Genomic DNA, 13,190 nt, shown 5'->3' with positions numbered 1-13,190 from the left:
TTTTTTTTATATTTTAAAATAATTTTTATATATGTACTTTACTTTTAATTATTATTTATATTTGTATAATTATTTTTTAAAAATAGCTCTCCAAAAGTAAGAGAAAGAACTAAAACATGTTCCCTAAAAACCCTTTTATTTATTGATTTTTAGTTGTTAAATGTGTTTTATTATTTTTTTTGTTCTAAAAAATAATTTTTGAGAACAATTTTAAAAAATTAAAAGGTTTATTTGAGAACTTAAAATATTTTTAACTTGTTTTTTAACTTTTATATGTAGAATTTTGTTTTTAACCATTTTTCATATTTGTATAATAATTTTTAAAAATGATTTTTATAAAATAAATGAAAATAATTTAAAAAATATCTTTTTTTTTTCCTTTTTAATATGAAAAAACCGTTTTTTAAAATAGTTATCAAACAATCCGTTGCTTCTGAACTCCAAACAAGCTGAACAGTGAAGCACCAATCCGAGGCCAAACCAACCCATCTCTACTGCTAGCTGGGTGGGGCACAGAAGCAATTTTTTAGGATTAGATGGGCTAGGCATGGCTCTTTGATAATTTCTCTAGCAATTCAGGTTCAGTTAAAGGCTTAAAGCATGGTCTACAAGCAGACCATCCCTCGATAATTTCTAACAATTATGAAAGACATGGGTATTTGCTTCTGATTCTCTCTGGATTCGAGCCTGCTGCCACCCATCCGAAAGAGAGAGGATTAAAAATATGCAAAGGAGATATGAATTGCTAGAAAACAAAAACAATAATGGAACACTGATATTTTTTAAGTAAAAGGGCATCCAATAATAGGAACATGGTGTGGGGTGGGCAGGCCCAACCTATTGATCGATTTGGAGGAATGATTTCAGATCGAGGGAGGGATAATTATTTTATCCAAAAATTTGTTACTTCATTCAATGAACTCTTGAATCATTATTTGATTGAGATTCAAGACTCCATCAATCGACCGACACCCTTTTTGTTAAATATTGAAAAGATATTTTATATTCTCAATAATACGATGCTATGTGTAACACATCAATTTTATTTGTTTGTATCTTTATATCTTAATTTTATTTATCTGCATCATCATTCAATGATTAATCATTCAAATTTAGACTTTTATAAGTACCATTATACAATATTTTAGCATTTTCTTAAAATTCAGTTGATATTACAAACTATGAAATCATTATTTTCTCTCATGGAAATAAAAATAATTTCTAACTTCACATCATCTTCCTCAACTGCAAGGGTATAAGGATGAACTAATAAGTATGAAGTGAAATCCAAGGAGACTATTCATAGTCCAAGAAAATTGCAAGGGAAGTTTTTTAATAATAAATTAGTGGTGCCAAATATTTTATCCTTTCTTTACATGATACTTCAAATCCAAACAAAATTTTTAATCATTAATATGAATAAAGATTTTGCTTTAAATTTCCACGAGATCTCGAATCCCATCCACTATATTTTTAATTAGGCATATATTGATGTAGGACTCAAACATTTTGCTTGCAAACGCTTGAAAAAAACAAGGGCACAAAACATGGTTGGTAAGTCGTCAAATCTTTAAGAATATATCCGGTGATTGGGTCTCTGTTATTTATTTATTTTAATTTTTTAGTAAAAACAATTGGATTTATAAAAGTAATCATTCATGTGAGACATGGGCATGGAACGTGTTTGTCATGGTTTTACTATTATATATATATATATATATATATGTATGTATGTATGTATGTATATAAATTATTTGACTCTTTTGATTTATTTATTTCCCTTTTTAGCAAAGACTTTTAAAACTTATGAGTTTTTTTACTAACCTTTATCATATTTGATTTTTCTTTATATTTATAACATTGAGATTTTGATTTGCTTCCCACTTTTCTCTATTCCATATTCCTTGTCACAATTCTAATGGAATCAAGAAGTAATTGTTTTTGTGAAAATTGTTTTTTGAAATATTAATCATAGAGACATATACAAAATCTAATTCAATCGATTATTAAGTAGGATGTTTTAATTATTAAATGAGTTATATAATGTGTTACATGTCGTAGTATTTGAGTTTATATTATTAACACTATTATTATTATGTCGGGTTTGGGTTAGAATATCGAGACTTTGACATGACGGGAAAATTGTAACCCATAAGTTAGCCGCACATTACCTATTTTCTGAAGTTAAAAACAAGAACACTTTCTAACCTCAATTCTTCTACTAAAATTTAGTTGAAAAATTCATACGAGAATATTTTAACATTACTTGGTCTTGTCATGGCTCTTACACTTAATCTTCACATCATTTGCCCACCACCAGTGTTGATATCTTCAATGCATTATTGAAGGCCGGCCAACAAGAATTGCACATCATGATATGATCAATATGCATTATTGAAGGCCAACTTGAACCTTAGTACTGCTTATCTATCTATCTATATAAAAAGTAAGTGGAGTCTCAATTCAAATAACAGAAACAAAGTTAGTGTTTTCAGATTGAGGATATGGCTTCTTCCTTGGCTTTCTTCACTATTTTCTCACTTCTCTTGGTGAGCATTTCTAAGAGGCAAAACTGAAACCAATTGATTATGAACTCAGGAAGATTTTGAATATGAATTTGTATGGTTTAATAATTCTTACAAGTTCTAACATATTTTTCTCTTAATTTGTGAGCAGGTGGGCAATGCAATAGGTGGAAGAAAAGAGCCTGGGGTATACTGGAGGGATGTTATGAAGGATGAGCCCATGCCAAAAGCAATCCAAGGCCTTCTCCCTGAAGATCAATCATCTTCTCTCTTAAGCAAGAAACCCAACTGTCAGACAATGCCAGGGGCAAGAAATGGGGGTGATATTGTCAAGGGTTTTGAGCCTAAAAAAGAGAAGGTTTTCTGGGTTTATGATGATGAGGATGCTAAACTCACAAAAGAGAAATCATTTGTTAAGGACCTTGAGCCCAGGACTAATGTCTCAGCCTACCATGATAAAGTTGCTACTAAAGAAGAGAAGGAGAAGCCATTTGTGGGTGACTTTGAACCTAGGCCTAATGTTTCTGCTTATAATGAATAAGCGAAACAGAAACCATGCATATTATTCGTTAGGTAAGAAATGGAGTGCTATTGGTAATGATTATAGAAAATGTTTCTAACATTTCAAACACTTGAATGATAAAAAATTTTAAATGTTAAAAATATTAAAAACACTTTCTAAAAATATTGTCAAATGAGCTTATAATTAAAGTCCCTAGTGTTTAATGCTTGTATTAGAATTGATGTAAAAAGTGTAAAATGATTTAATAAGAGTTGTACCACTTGGTTTCTCTCTATTTATGACTCATTACAAGTTGGTATTCCGTGTATCATCCATATTAATTAGATACATTATGACTTTAAGAGATCTTGAAGATTATTCAAGATTTGGGTTTTTTCATTTTTCCTTAATTAGATTTCATAAATGATTTTTTAACTATTTAAAAATGTTTTTAAAATTTTATAATTAGAAGTGTTTTTCTAAAAATATTGCAAACAAACTCTAAAGGTTTTTCTTAATATACATACTTTCAAAAATCCAAAGAATCACTTTTAGAAATCACATTTTTAAAATCACTTTCAAAAAATGATACAAATAAAAACCCTTTTACCAAAATTACCCTAAAACAAACTTTTGTTTTAATTAAGTACATATTGATATTCCACTCCGTGTTATGCTGCTTAACCAAGCGAGAAAGATGAGGTTGGTAAGCATCAAATCTCAAATGTAACCATGAATTTTGAGAGGATTGATAAAAAAGAGCTTTTGAAGATGGTAATCCCATCAACTAGATGAATATATATCCCATCAATTATTCAAAATTTAAGGAATTTAAATGTGAAACCTAGGTGAAAATTTTAGACCATTTTCGGTAATTATTTTCGAAAATAGTTTTAAACAACAATTTTAAAAACCATATTCTTATGTTTTGTAAAATAAATGTTTATTTGAGAATATGAAATATTTTAAACTTATTTTCTATATTTTAAAAATATATCTATATGTTTTATTTTTAATTATTCTTCATATTTGTATAATTATTTTTTAAAATAACCCTAAAAAATTAAGTGAAAATAACTAAAACATGTTATCTAAAAACGCTTTTATTTGTTGTTTTTTGGTTGCCAAATATGTTTTTTTTTATCTAAAAAAAGAAAATGTTTTGAAAATGGTTCTGAAATTTTCGATAACAGTTTTTAAAAACTATTCTTTAATATTTTATAGAATAAATAGCTAAATATTTGTCTAGGAACTTAAAATATTTTTTTTTTACTTATTTTTTATATTTTAAAAATAACTTTTATACGTAGATTTTTGTTTATAATCGTGTAGACATAAAAAAAAAAATTAGTGGATTAAATTACCACTAATGTCTTCAAAATGAATAAATTTAAAATATATATATATCCTGATAAGTTTCCTAATCTCAACTATAAAAGGATAATAATAATAATAATAAAATTTTCTTCTCCGAAAAGTTTTACCAACACAATAATAATAATAATTTATTTTATTATTATTATATTTTTATAGTTGGAGATCGGAGAAACTTATCCATAAGAGGATATATATTAAATTTATTCATTTTGAAGACCAAATTATTAGTAATTTAATCCATTAAGTTTTTTATGTCTATAAATCGTTTTTCATATTTGTATGATAAATTTTTAAAATGATATTTAAAAAATAAGTGAAAATAACTGAAAATTGTTATTAAAAAATATTTTATTTTAGTACTTAATCTTTTTCCTTTTGAACTCCAAACAAGCTGAACAGTGAAGCACCAATCCGAGGCCAAACCAACCCATCTCTAATGCTAGCTGGGTGGGCACAGAAGCAATTTTTTAGGATTAGATGGGCTAGGCATGGCTCTTCGATAATTTTTCTAGCAATTCAGGTTCAGTTAAAGCATGGCCTACAAGCAGACCATCCCTTGATAATTTCCAACAATTATGAAAGACATGGGCATTTGCTTCTGATTCTCTCTGGATTCGGACCTGCTGCCACCCATCTGAAAGAGGAGGATTAAAAAATGTGAAGGAGATATGAGTTGCTAGAAAACAAGGACGTCCCAGCTTTATAAGCTAGAAAACAAAAACAATAATGGAACACTAATATTTTTTTAAGTAAAAGGGCATCCAAAATAGGAACATGATGTGGGGTGGGCAGACCCAACCTATTGATTAATTTGGAGGAATGATTTCAGATCGAGGGAGGGATCATTATTTTATCCAAAAATTTGTTACTTCATTCAATGAACTCTTGAATCATTATTTCATCGAGATTCAAAACTCCAGCAATCATATCGATCGACACCCTTTTTGTTAAATATAAAAAGACGTTGTCAATATAATGTCACATATATTTTCGAGTTCAGTAACATACAACATTTTTATTCGTTTATTTTCTTTCATGGAAATAAAAAAGTTGATACACAATAACAAGAGTAAGTAATAAAAAAATAGAATAAAAATACACAAATTTACGTAAAAAAACTCTAGACAGGAAAAACTATAGATAAAAAAATAAAAAATCCATAATATCAAAAGATTTGTACAAGAAAATATCAGAATTGTGAACGGCTATAATAAAAACATAATCATCGTAACCCTACAACTATATATCATGACACAAACACACATCCCTCCACTACCATTATAGATAAAAAAAAAAAAAAAATTGAACTCCAAGAAGACTATTCATAGTTCAAGAAAATTGCAAAGAAAATTTTCTAATCATAAATTAGTGGTGCCAAAGATTTTACCTTTGCTTTCCATGATACTTCAAATCCTAATTATTTTTTTAATCATAAATATGAATAAAGACTTGGCTTTAGATTTCCACAAGATCTCGAATCCCATCCAGTATATTTTTAATTAGGCATATATTGATACGAGACTTAAAACATTTTACTTGCAAAAACTTAAAAAAAACAAAGGTACAAAACATAGTTGGTAAGCCGTCAAATCTAGGCATCGGGTCTTTGTTATTTATTTATTTTTATTTATTTTTAGTGAAAATGATTGGATTTATAAAAGTGATAATTCATGTGGAGGCATGGAACGTGTTTCACGGTTTTACTATTAAATATAATATATATATATAAACATAATTAATTAAATTATCTAGAACCTTCTATATTTTAAATTATTTAATTTTTATATCAAATTTTAAAATAAATAAAATAATTTTAATATATATATATATATATATATATTATATATATATATATATCTTTTTTTGTTAGATCCTTAAGATTTGAGAAAAAGAAAAGGAGAAAATATAAGGAAAATATTTAATAAATTATTTGACGTGGTTCTTTTGATATATTTATGTCCCTTTATTAGCAAAGAAATTTATTTTTATTTTTAATAATATTGAGATTTTGATTTGTTTCCCACTTTTCTCTATTTCATATTACTTGTCATAATCCAAATAAAACCGAGAACTATTTTTGTGAAAATTATTTTAATTTTGAGACATTAATTATATAAACATATATAAAATCTAATTCAACCCGATTATTAAGTAGACGAATTTAATTATTAAATGAATGAAATGAGTTATATGATGTATTACCTGTCTCATAATGGAGTAGTATTTGAGTTTATATTTTTAACATTAGTATTATTGTGTCGGGTTTGAATTGATATATGTCATAGAATATCGAGACTTTGACACAACGTGCAAATTGTAGCCCCTAAGTTTGATGCACAGTACCTATTTTCGGACGTTAGAAACAAGAACACTTTTTAACCTCAATTCTTCTACTAATATTCATTTGAAAAATTCATACGAGAATGTTTTAATATTACTTGGTCTTTTTATGGCTCTTACACTTAATCTTCACATCATTTGCCCAACACCACATTGTTGACATCTTCAATGCATTATTGAAGGTCAACAAGAATTGCACATCATGATATGATCAATATACTTTATCCAAGGCCAACTTGAACCTTAAGATTAATCCTTCTTAGCTATATGTTTGGTTTTCTTGTACTTCTTATCTATCTATTTATATAAATAGTAAGTGGAGCCTCGATTCAAATAATAGAAACAAAGTTAGGTAGTGTTTGTTTTTTATTGAATAGAAAAAGTCAAAATATTTGACTTTTTTTGTTCAGTTAAAAGTAACCTATTAACATCATTTAACATAACTAAATTGAATATATCGATAATAAGTTCACTTTACTTGTGTTGGATGATGTTTACATGTTATTTTTAGCTGAATAAAAAAAGTCAAATATTTTAGCTTTTTCTATTCAGCCAAAAAACAAACACTATCTTAGTATTTGCAAATTGAGGATATGGCTTATTCCTTGGCTTTCTTCACTATTTTCTCACTTCTCTTGGTGAGCATTTCTAAGAGGCAAACTGAAACCAATTGATTATGAACTCAGGAAAATTTTGACTATGAATTTGTATGGTTTCATAATTCTTACAAGTTCCTACATATTTTTCTCTTAATTTGTGAGCAGGTGGGCAATGCAATGGGTGGAAGAAAAGAGCCTGGGTATACTGGAGAGATGTTATGAAGGATGAGCCCATGCCAAAAGCAATCCAAGGCCTTCTCCCTGAAGATCAATCATCTTCTCCCTCAAGCAAGAAACCCAACTGTCAGACAACTACATAGGCAAGAAATGGGGATGATGTTGTCAAGGGTTTTGAGCCTAAAAAACAGAAGGTTTTCTGGGTTTATGATGATGAGGATGCTAAACTTACAGAAGAGAAATCATTTGTTAAGGACCTTGAGCCCCGGACAAATATCTCAGCCTACCATGATAAAGGTGCTACCAAAGAAGAGAAGCCATTTGTGGGTGACTATGAACCTAGGCCTAATATTTATGCTTACAATGAGTAAGCGAAAATGGTTGTATTGGAATTGATGTGAAGTGTGTGAGATGATTAAATAAAAGTTGTGCCTGGTTTCTGACTCATTACAAGTTGGTATTCTGCATACTATCTATATTAATTAAATACCTAGAAATGATTATGACTTTCAAAGATCTTGATGATTATCTAGGATGTGGGTTTTTGCTTTTTTCATTTGTTGGATGTGGGTTTTTTGGATTATCCAAGTTGATCCTAGAGAAATTCCATAGTACAGAACAACAATTGAATACTATAAATCTTCTCTCATAGCACTTAGCTAGCATCTTCATACTTTAGGTACACACCTTCTTTAAGTCAAGAACATATATACTTAGAATCAATGCCAAGCAAGATCTCAACCACTTCTTGATGCCCAATCAAGAAGAAAGCTGTGAGTTTTACCCCAATCCAAAACGACAATGATGATAAGGATGGAAGAAAAAGATGAATCAATTTCCCGAGAAAGGAACACTCAAATTTTGGAAAAACAATGAGGAGCACAAAGGGAAGGTAGATGATGACTATTGTGTTTCCCTAACCCTTTGGAAATTAAGATATAAACTATTCACAGAAGCAATAGTTTGTCATTAGCTCTTAGGTGCAACCAGCTTGGTCTCCATATCAGTGAGTTAATGTAACATAATTTGATAAATTTTCTAGCAACTAAGACCCTCTTTGGCAACAGTTTTTTAGAACAACATTTCATTTTCCAAAAAAAAAAAAAAAAACAAAAACATAGGTTAGACAACCAAAAAATTATTTTTTGTTTTCTATTCCTCAAAATAGAAAAAGTATTTTTCAAAAAATATCTTTTAGTTGTTTTAAGTTGTTTTCGTTTGTTTTTTAAGAACTATTTAAAAAAAATTATATAACTATGAAAAATGATTAAAGATAAAACACTTGACATAAAAATTATATTTAAAAATTTTAAAAATAAGTTAAAAACATTTTAAGTTCTCAAATAAAATATTTGAGAATGATTCTCAAAAATTATTTTCAAAAAACATCTTTTAGTTATTTTAAGTTGTTTTTCATTTATTTTTTAAAAGTTATTTTAAAAAATGATTAAAAATAAAACGCTTGATATAAAAATTATTTTAAAAATATATCTAAAAATATTTAAAATAAATTAAAAACATTTCAAATTTTCAAATAAAATATTTGTTCTACAAAATATTAGAGGATGATTCTCAAAAATTATTTTCAGCAAACAAGACAAAGTTCGGTTAGAACATGGTCGACAACAATCCCATCCCGTGATCATTTCAAACAATTATAAAAAGCATTGTTTATTTTTCTTCTAATTTTATATGGATTCGGTTTGTTGCCACCCCTCCAAAAGATAGAAGATTAGAAAAATACCAAGTGAATAGCTAGAAAACAAGGACATGCCAGCTTTATAAGCTAGAAAACAAAAATAATAATGGAACACCTATCTTTTTCATCTAATAATAGGAGGAAGTGGGGTGGGTAGATCCAATCTATTGAATAATTTGAGATGAATGTCGGGATCATTATTTCATTGAAATTGAAATGAAGCAATATATATATATATATATCCAAAAGATAGAAGATTAGAAAAATACCAAGTGAATAGCTAGAAAACAAGGACATGCCAGCTTTATAAGCTAGAAAACAAAAATAATAATGGAGCACCTATCTTTTCATCTAATTATAGGAGGAAGTGGGGTTGGTAGATCCAATCTATTGAATAATTTGAGATGAATGTAGGGATCATTATTTCATTGAAATTGAAATGAAGCAATATATATATATACGAAAGAGATAAAAAAAAAAAAAAATTACGTGTTTCCACGATTAATATAATTTCTATATTCATAGAATGTATTAATACTAAAAAATTAATAAATTGAAAGAAACAAGAAGAATCACAATGGTAAAACTCTCAAAAAAGATTTTTCAATTATGTCTGTATTGTCTAAAAAACAAAACCTTTAAACTTAAGACGTTAAATATATAATGGAAGCAAATTTATCATTAATTATATAGAAGAGTTACATCGCTCTCCACAAGCTCAACGGAAAGCTCGACTCCTACCATCTTAAATGAAGCACATAACATATATATGACAACAAAGAGACTACCTACATAATTTAATTCATAAGAGGGTCAATCAAAGTATTTATCTAATGTAAAAACCTTTATTAGAAATAATACAATTTCATCAAAACTAAGAAAAAGCAAACTTCAAATAATCTATGAATTCCAATATCAGCTTTAACGAGAGTAAATGATTATTTAAGAAAATCACAATGAAAATCTTTAAATCGTAAACAATTATTGTTAAAATTTTTAGTGAAGTGTTATTTGGATGTATTTATTGTTTTTTATTTTTTAAAATATTATATAAAATACAAAAATTCATAAAATCTTATTTTGATAGGATAATATCGCATTAACGAGACCTTAAAATCCCAACATTTTTTTTTAATGATAAATGAAGATTGTTGAAGATTTTACCTAGATTTCCACAAGATTTGGAAGCATTTTTTAATTGCCCTTATGTTGACACGTTACTAAAATATTGAGCGTGCAAACACGTAGAAAAAACAGGGCAGTAAAATAAGGTTGACAAGCCATCAAATCTTCAAGAGTATTTCTTGACTCTTGAGTGAATCAAGAAATTATGGGTCCACGCATTTCTTTAGGAAAGCCGTTGGTAAATAAAAACAACTATTCATGTGACATTTGAATTTTAAAATGTTTGAGGGAAAATAAATAAAAGGAAAAAATAGAAGGAAATTAAGAAATATATTGATTATTTAGAGGGTGTTTTTCGTAAAGCTTAATACTTATTATTTAAGTTGAATTCAAGTTAAATTATACTTAAATTATTAACTTAAAATTTATTATTCAATTTTTATTTATTGTTAGTATAAAAGTTGTTTGATAAAATTAATTTAAAATGTATTTTAAATCATTAAATTGACATATTCATCTTTATAAATTATGATTAAAGTGAAGGAGGTTAAATAACAGTGGAGGTTGTGGGACATCAAATGAGATTGTAGAGATAATTAAGGTAAACAATGATAAAAGTATAAAATAAATATGTGAATAATTAAGGTAAACGATGATAAAAATATAAAATAAAGATGTGAACTTAATAATAAAATTTATTATTTTTACTTATTACTTAAAGTTGTTATTAACTTTAAGTCATACTTTTAAGTTATCTTACCAAATATACTTAATTTATTTAATGATTTTAATTAAGTTATCAAATTGGTTTATCAAACACACACTTAATATGTTTTTTTTTTTTAATTTATTCCTCTTGTGAAGAATTTAAAAATTTATAAAATTTCATTGAACTTTTATTTTATTTATTTATTTGTTATTTTTAATAACACGAGATTGGATTTCTTTAGGTTATGTTTGGTTTTTGAAAAATACTAAGAAAAGAAAAAAATTATAAAAAAAAATGATTTTTTTCATATTTGATTGTCTTATGAAAAATATCAAAGAAAATAAAATATAATTAAAATTAGTTAAAATTTATATAATTTTAAATTATTTAATTTTTATATCGTTGAGTTAAAATAAGCAAAATGAGTTTAAAATAACAAATAAAAATACTTTATTGACTTTTAATCTATTTTTTATTTTTCTTCACGTTTTTTTTTCTTTTACTTTTTCTTTATATTTTATTTTCCTTACATTTTCCCTCAAATTTTCCAGGAGTCAAACATAGCCTTAATATTTTTCTTCGTTTCCTCGATCCAAAATCATTCCTATGAAATCCAAGAGGAAAGTTGAGCTCTTGTCCTTGAGCAAATGATGGATTAGAAATAAGGAAAAAAGACATAATCTGATTCTGATCCACTTGATCCTAAAGTTGGCCTGGTGCCAATATTCTATGTAGAAAATTTGGTTTGAGAGCCCTTTTCCTACAGGTAATATTTTAGCATTACGTGGGGACCTTGGTTTGCATGAAAGCAAAGGGTTGGTCACATATCTAGCCTCATGGAGGGCTTTAGCCTGAATATTTTGAACAAGTAGTAGAAAAATTCTTAAGAGAAATGTTTCAACATTACGTGGGCTTGTCATGGCTCTTAGATGGTGTTTGTTTGTTTTCACTTAAATCTAAATAAAATTTAAATTAACTTAATTTTAAATACAACTTAATACTATTAAATATTTGGTTATTCTTTTTATTATTTTATTTATGTTAAATATTTCATATTAAAAGGGTGAAGGATGCCTTGAAATTGTGTTTTGGTTGTTTCAAAAAGATATTTTTACCATTTAACAAAAAGTTAAATATTTTGACTTTTTCTATTCAATCAAAATTTTTTAAAAAATAAGTAACAAGTAAATAAAAAAAGTTAAAAATAAACAATCTAAAATTTAAAAACAAATTGTATTTAACATTAAGTTAAAAAATAAACACCACCATAAACTGTCAACATTGAATTGATCATATAATATAATGCTTAAATAGGGTTTTGGCTCGAACTTTTCTAGCAAATTATGGTTAGTTAGAGCATTGGTCTTTACCAAGCCTACCCATGAATATGATAGCATAGATGTGAGAAGTTCTCTTTTTTCTTTTCACTTTTTAGTGGAGGTTATTATAAAATTCAACTTAATGTTATTTTCTACATATTTATACTTTTGCATATTATTAAAACACATAAGAAAACCTAGTCAATGTGAATCCGAGAAAATTTGATTTCAAAAACTTCAAATTATATTATAATCTTTCTAAAATATTCTTATAATATAAAATTTTAACATTTTTTTTTTTTTTGTGAATATAAATGTTTGTTAATCTCACTTGAAGATTGTACCATACCACCATGGTATGGTATTGTTTGAGATGTTACAAACTTACAACATACCAACAACCTTTATAATATTTTTTGCTTGGGATTCTTGTCTCCTTTAGGTATGGTCCGTATGGAAGGAAACGAAAAGGCGGAAGGGCATGACAGCCCTATATGCTAGAAAACAAGACGATCATGGAAAATCTCTCTTCCATTATTAACAAAAGCAATCATGAAAATAGTAAGTGGGGACGGAGAAGGGGAAATGGGCTTAAAAAAAATGTGGTTGCCTTTTCAAAAATGCTACTTTCCATCCTCGAATGGACACAACAATATTGTATCTCTTAAACGCTATTAGCTGAGATAGGATCATGTAGTCGAAGCAATGGCCCCACTAGTACCAAATCGGTGGAACCACATTCATATCAGTTAACAAAATCACACAAATATGATATTAAGTAGGGTTGCAACGTCTTGTACTTTGTTTGTGGACAATTT

General features: G+C 27.3%; 1 protein-coding gene across 1 annotated transcript; it reads left to right on the top strand.

Annotated features, from left to right (window-relative positions):
* The first annotated feature begins 2,443 nt into the window (after nt 1–2,443).
* On the top strand, nt 2,444–3,132 carry LOC117911509 (organ-specific protein P4-like). The gene is made up of 2 exons (XM_034825913.1): nt 2,444–2,549; nt 2,677–3,132. Exons 1-2 carry the CDS (start codon nt 2,505–2,507, stop codon nt 3,064–3,066), a joined length of 435 nt encoding a protein of 144 aa, XP_034681804.1. The 5' UTR covers nt 2,444–2,504; the 3' UTR covers nt 3,067–3,132.
* Nucleotides 3,133–13,190: the final 10,058 nt, after the last annotated feature.

The sequence above is a fragment of the Vitis riparia genome, chromosome 3 (genome assembly GCF_004353265.1).
Source record: "Vitis riparia cultivar Riparia Gloire de Montpellier isolate 1030 chromosome 3, EGFV_Vit.rip_1.0, whole genome shotgun sequence".
Classification (NCBI taxonomy): Eukaryota; Viridiplantae; Streptophyta; class Magnoliopsida; order Vitales; family Vitaceae; genus Vitis; species Vitis riparia.
This window is presented reverse-complemented; position numbering and strand designations above follow the sequence as displayed.

What these genes read in the sequence shown, in the direction of transcription:
- LOC117911509 (XM_034825913.1), top strand. Translation starts at nt 2,505, where the DNA reads ATGGCTTCTTCCTTGGCTTTCTTCACTATTTTCTCACTTCTCTTG. An exon ending in CTATTTTCTCACTTCTCTTG is followed by an intron (nt 2,550 to 2,676) that starts GTGAGCATTTCT and finishes ATTTGTGAGCAG; the next exon opens with GTGGGCAATGCAATAGGTGG.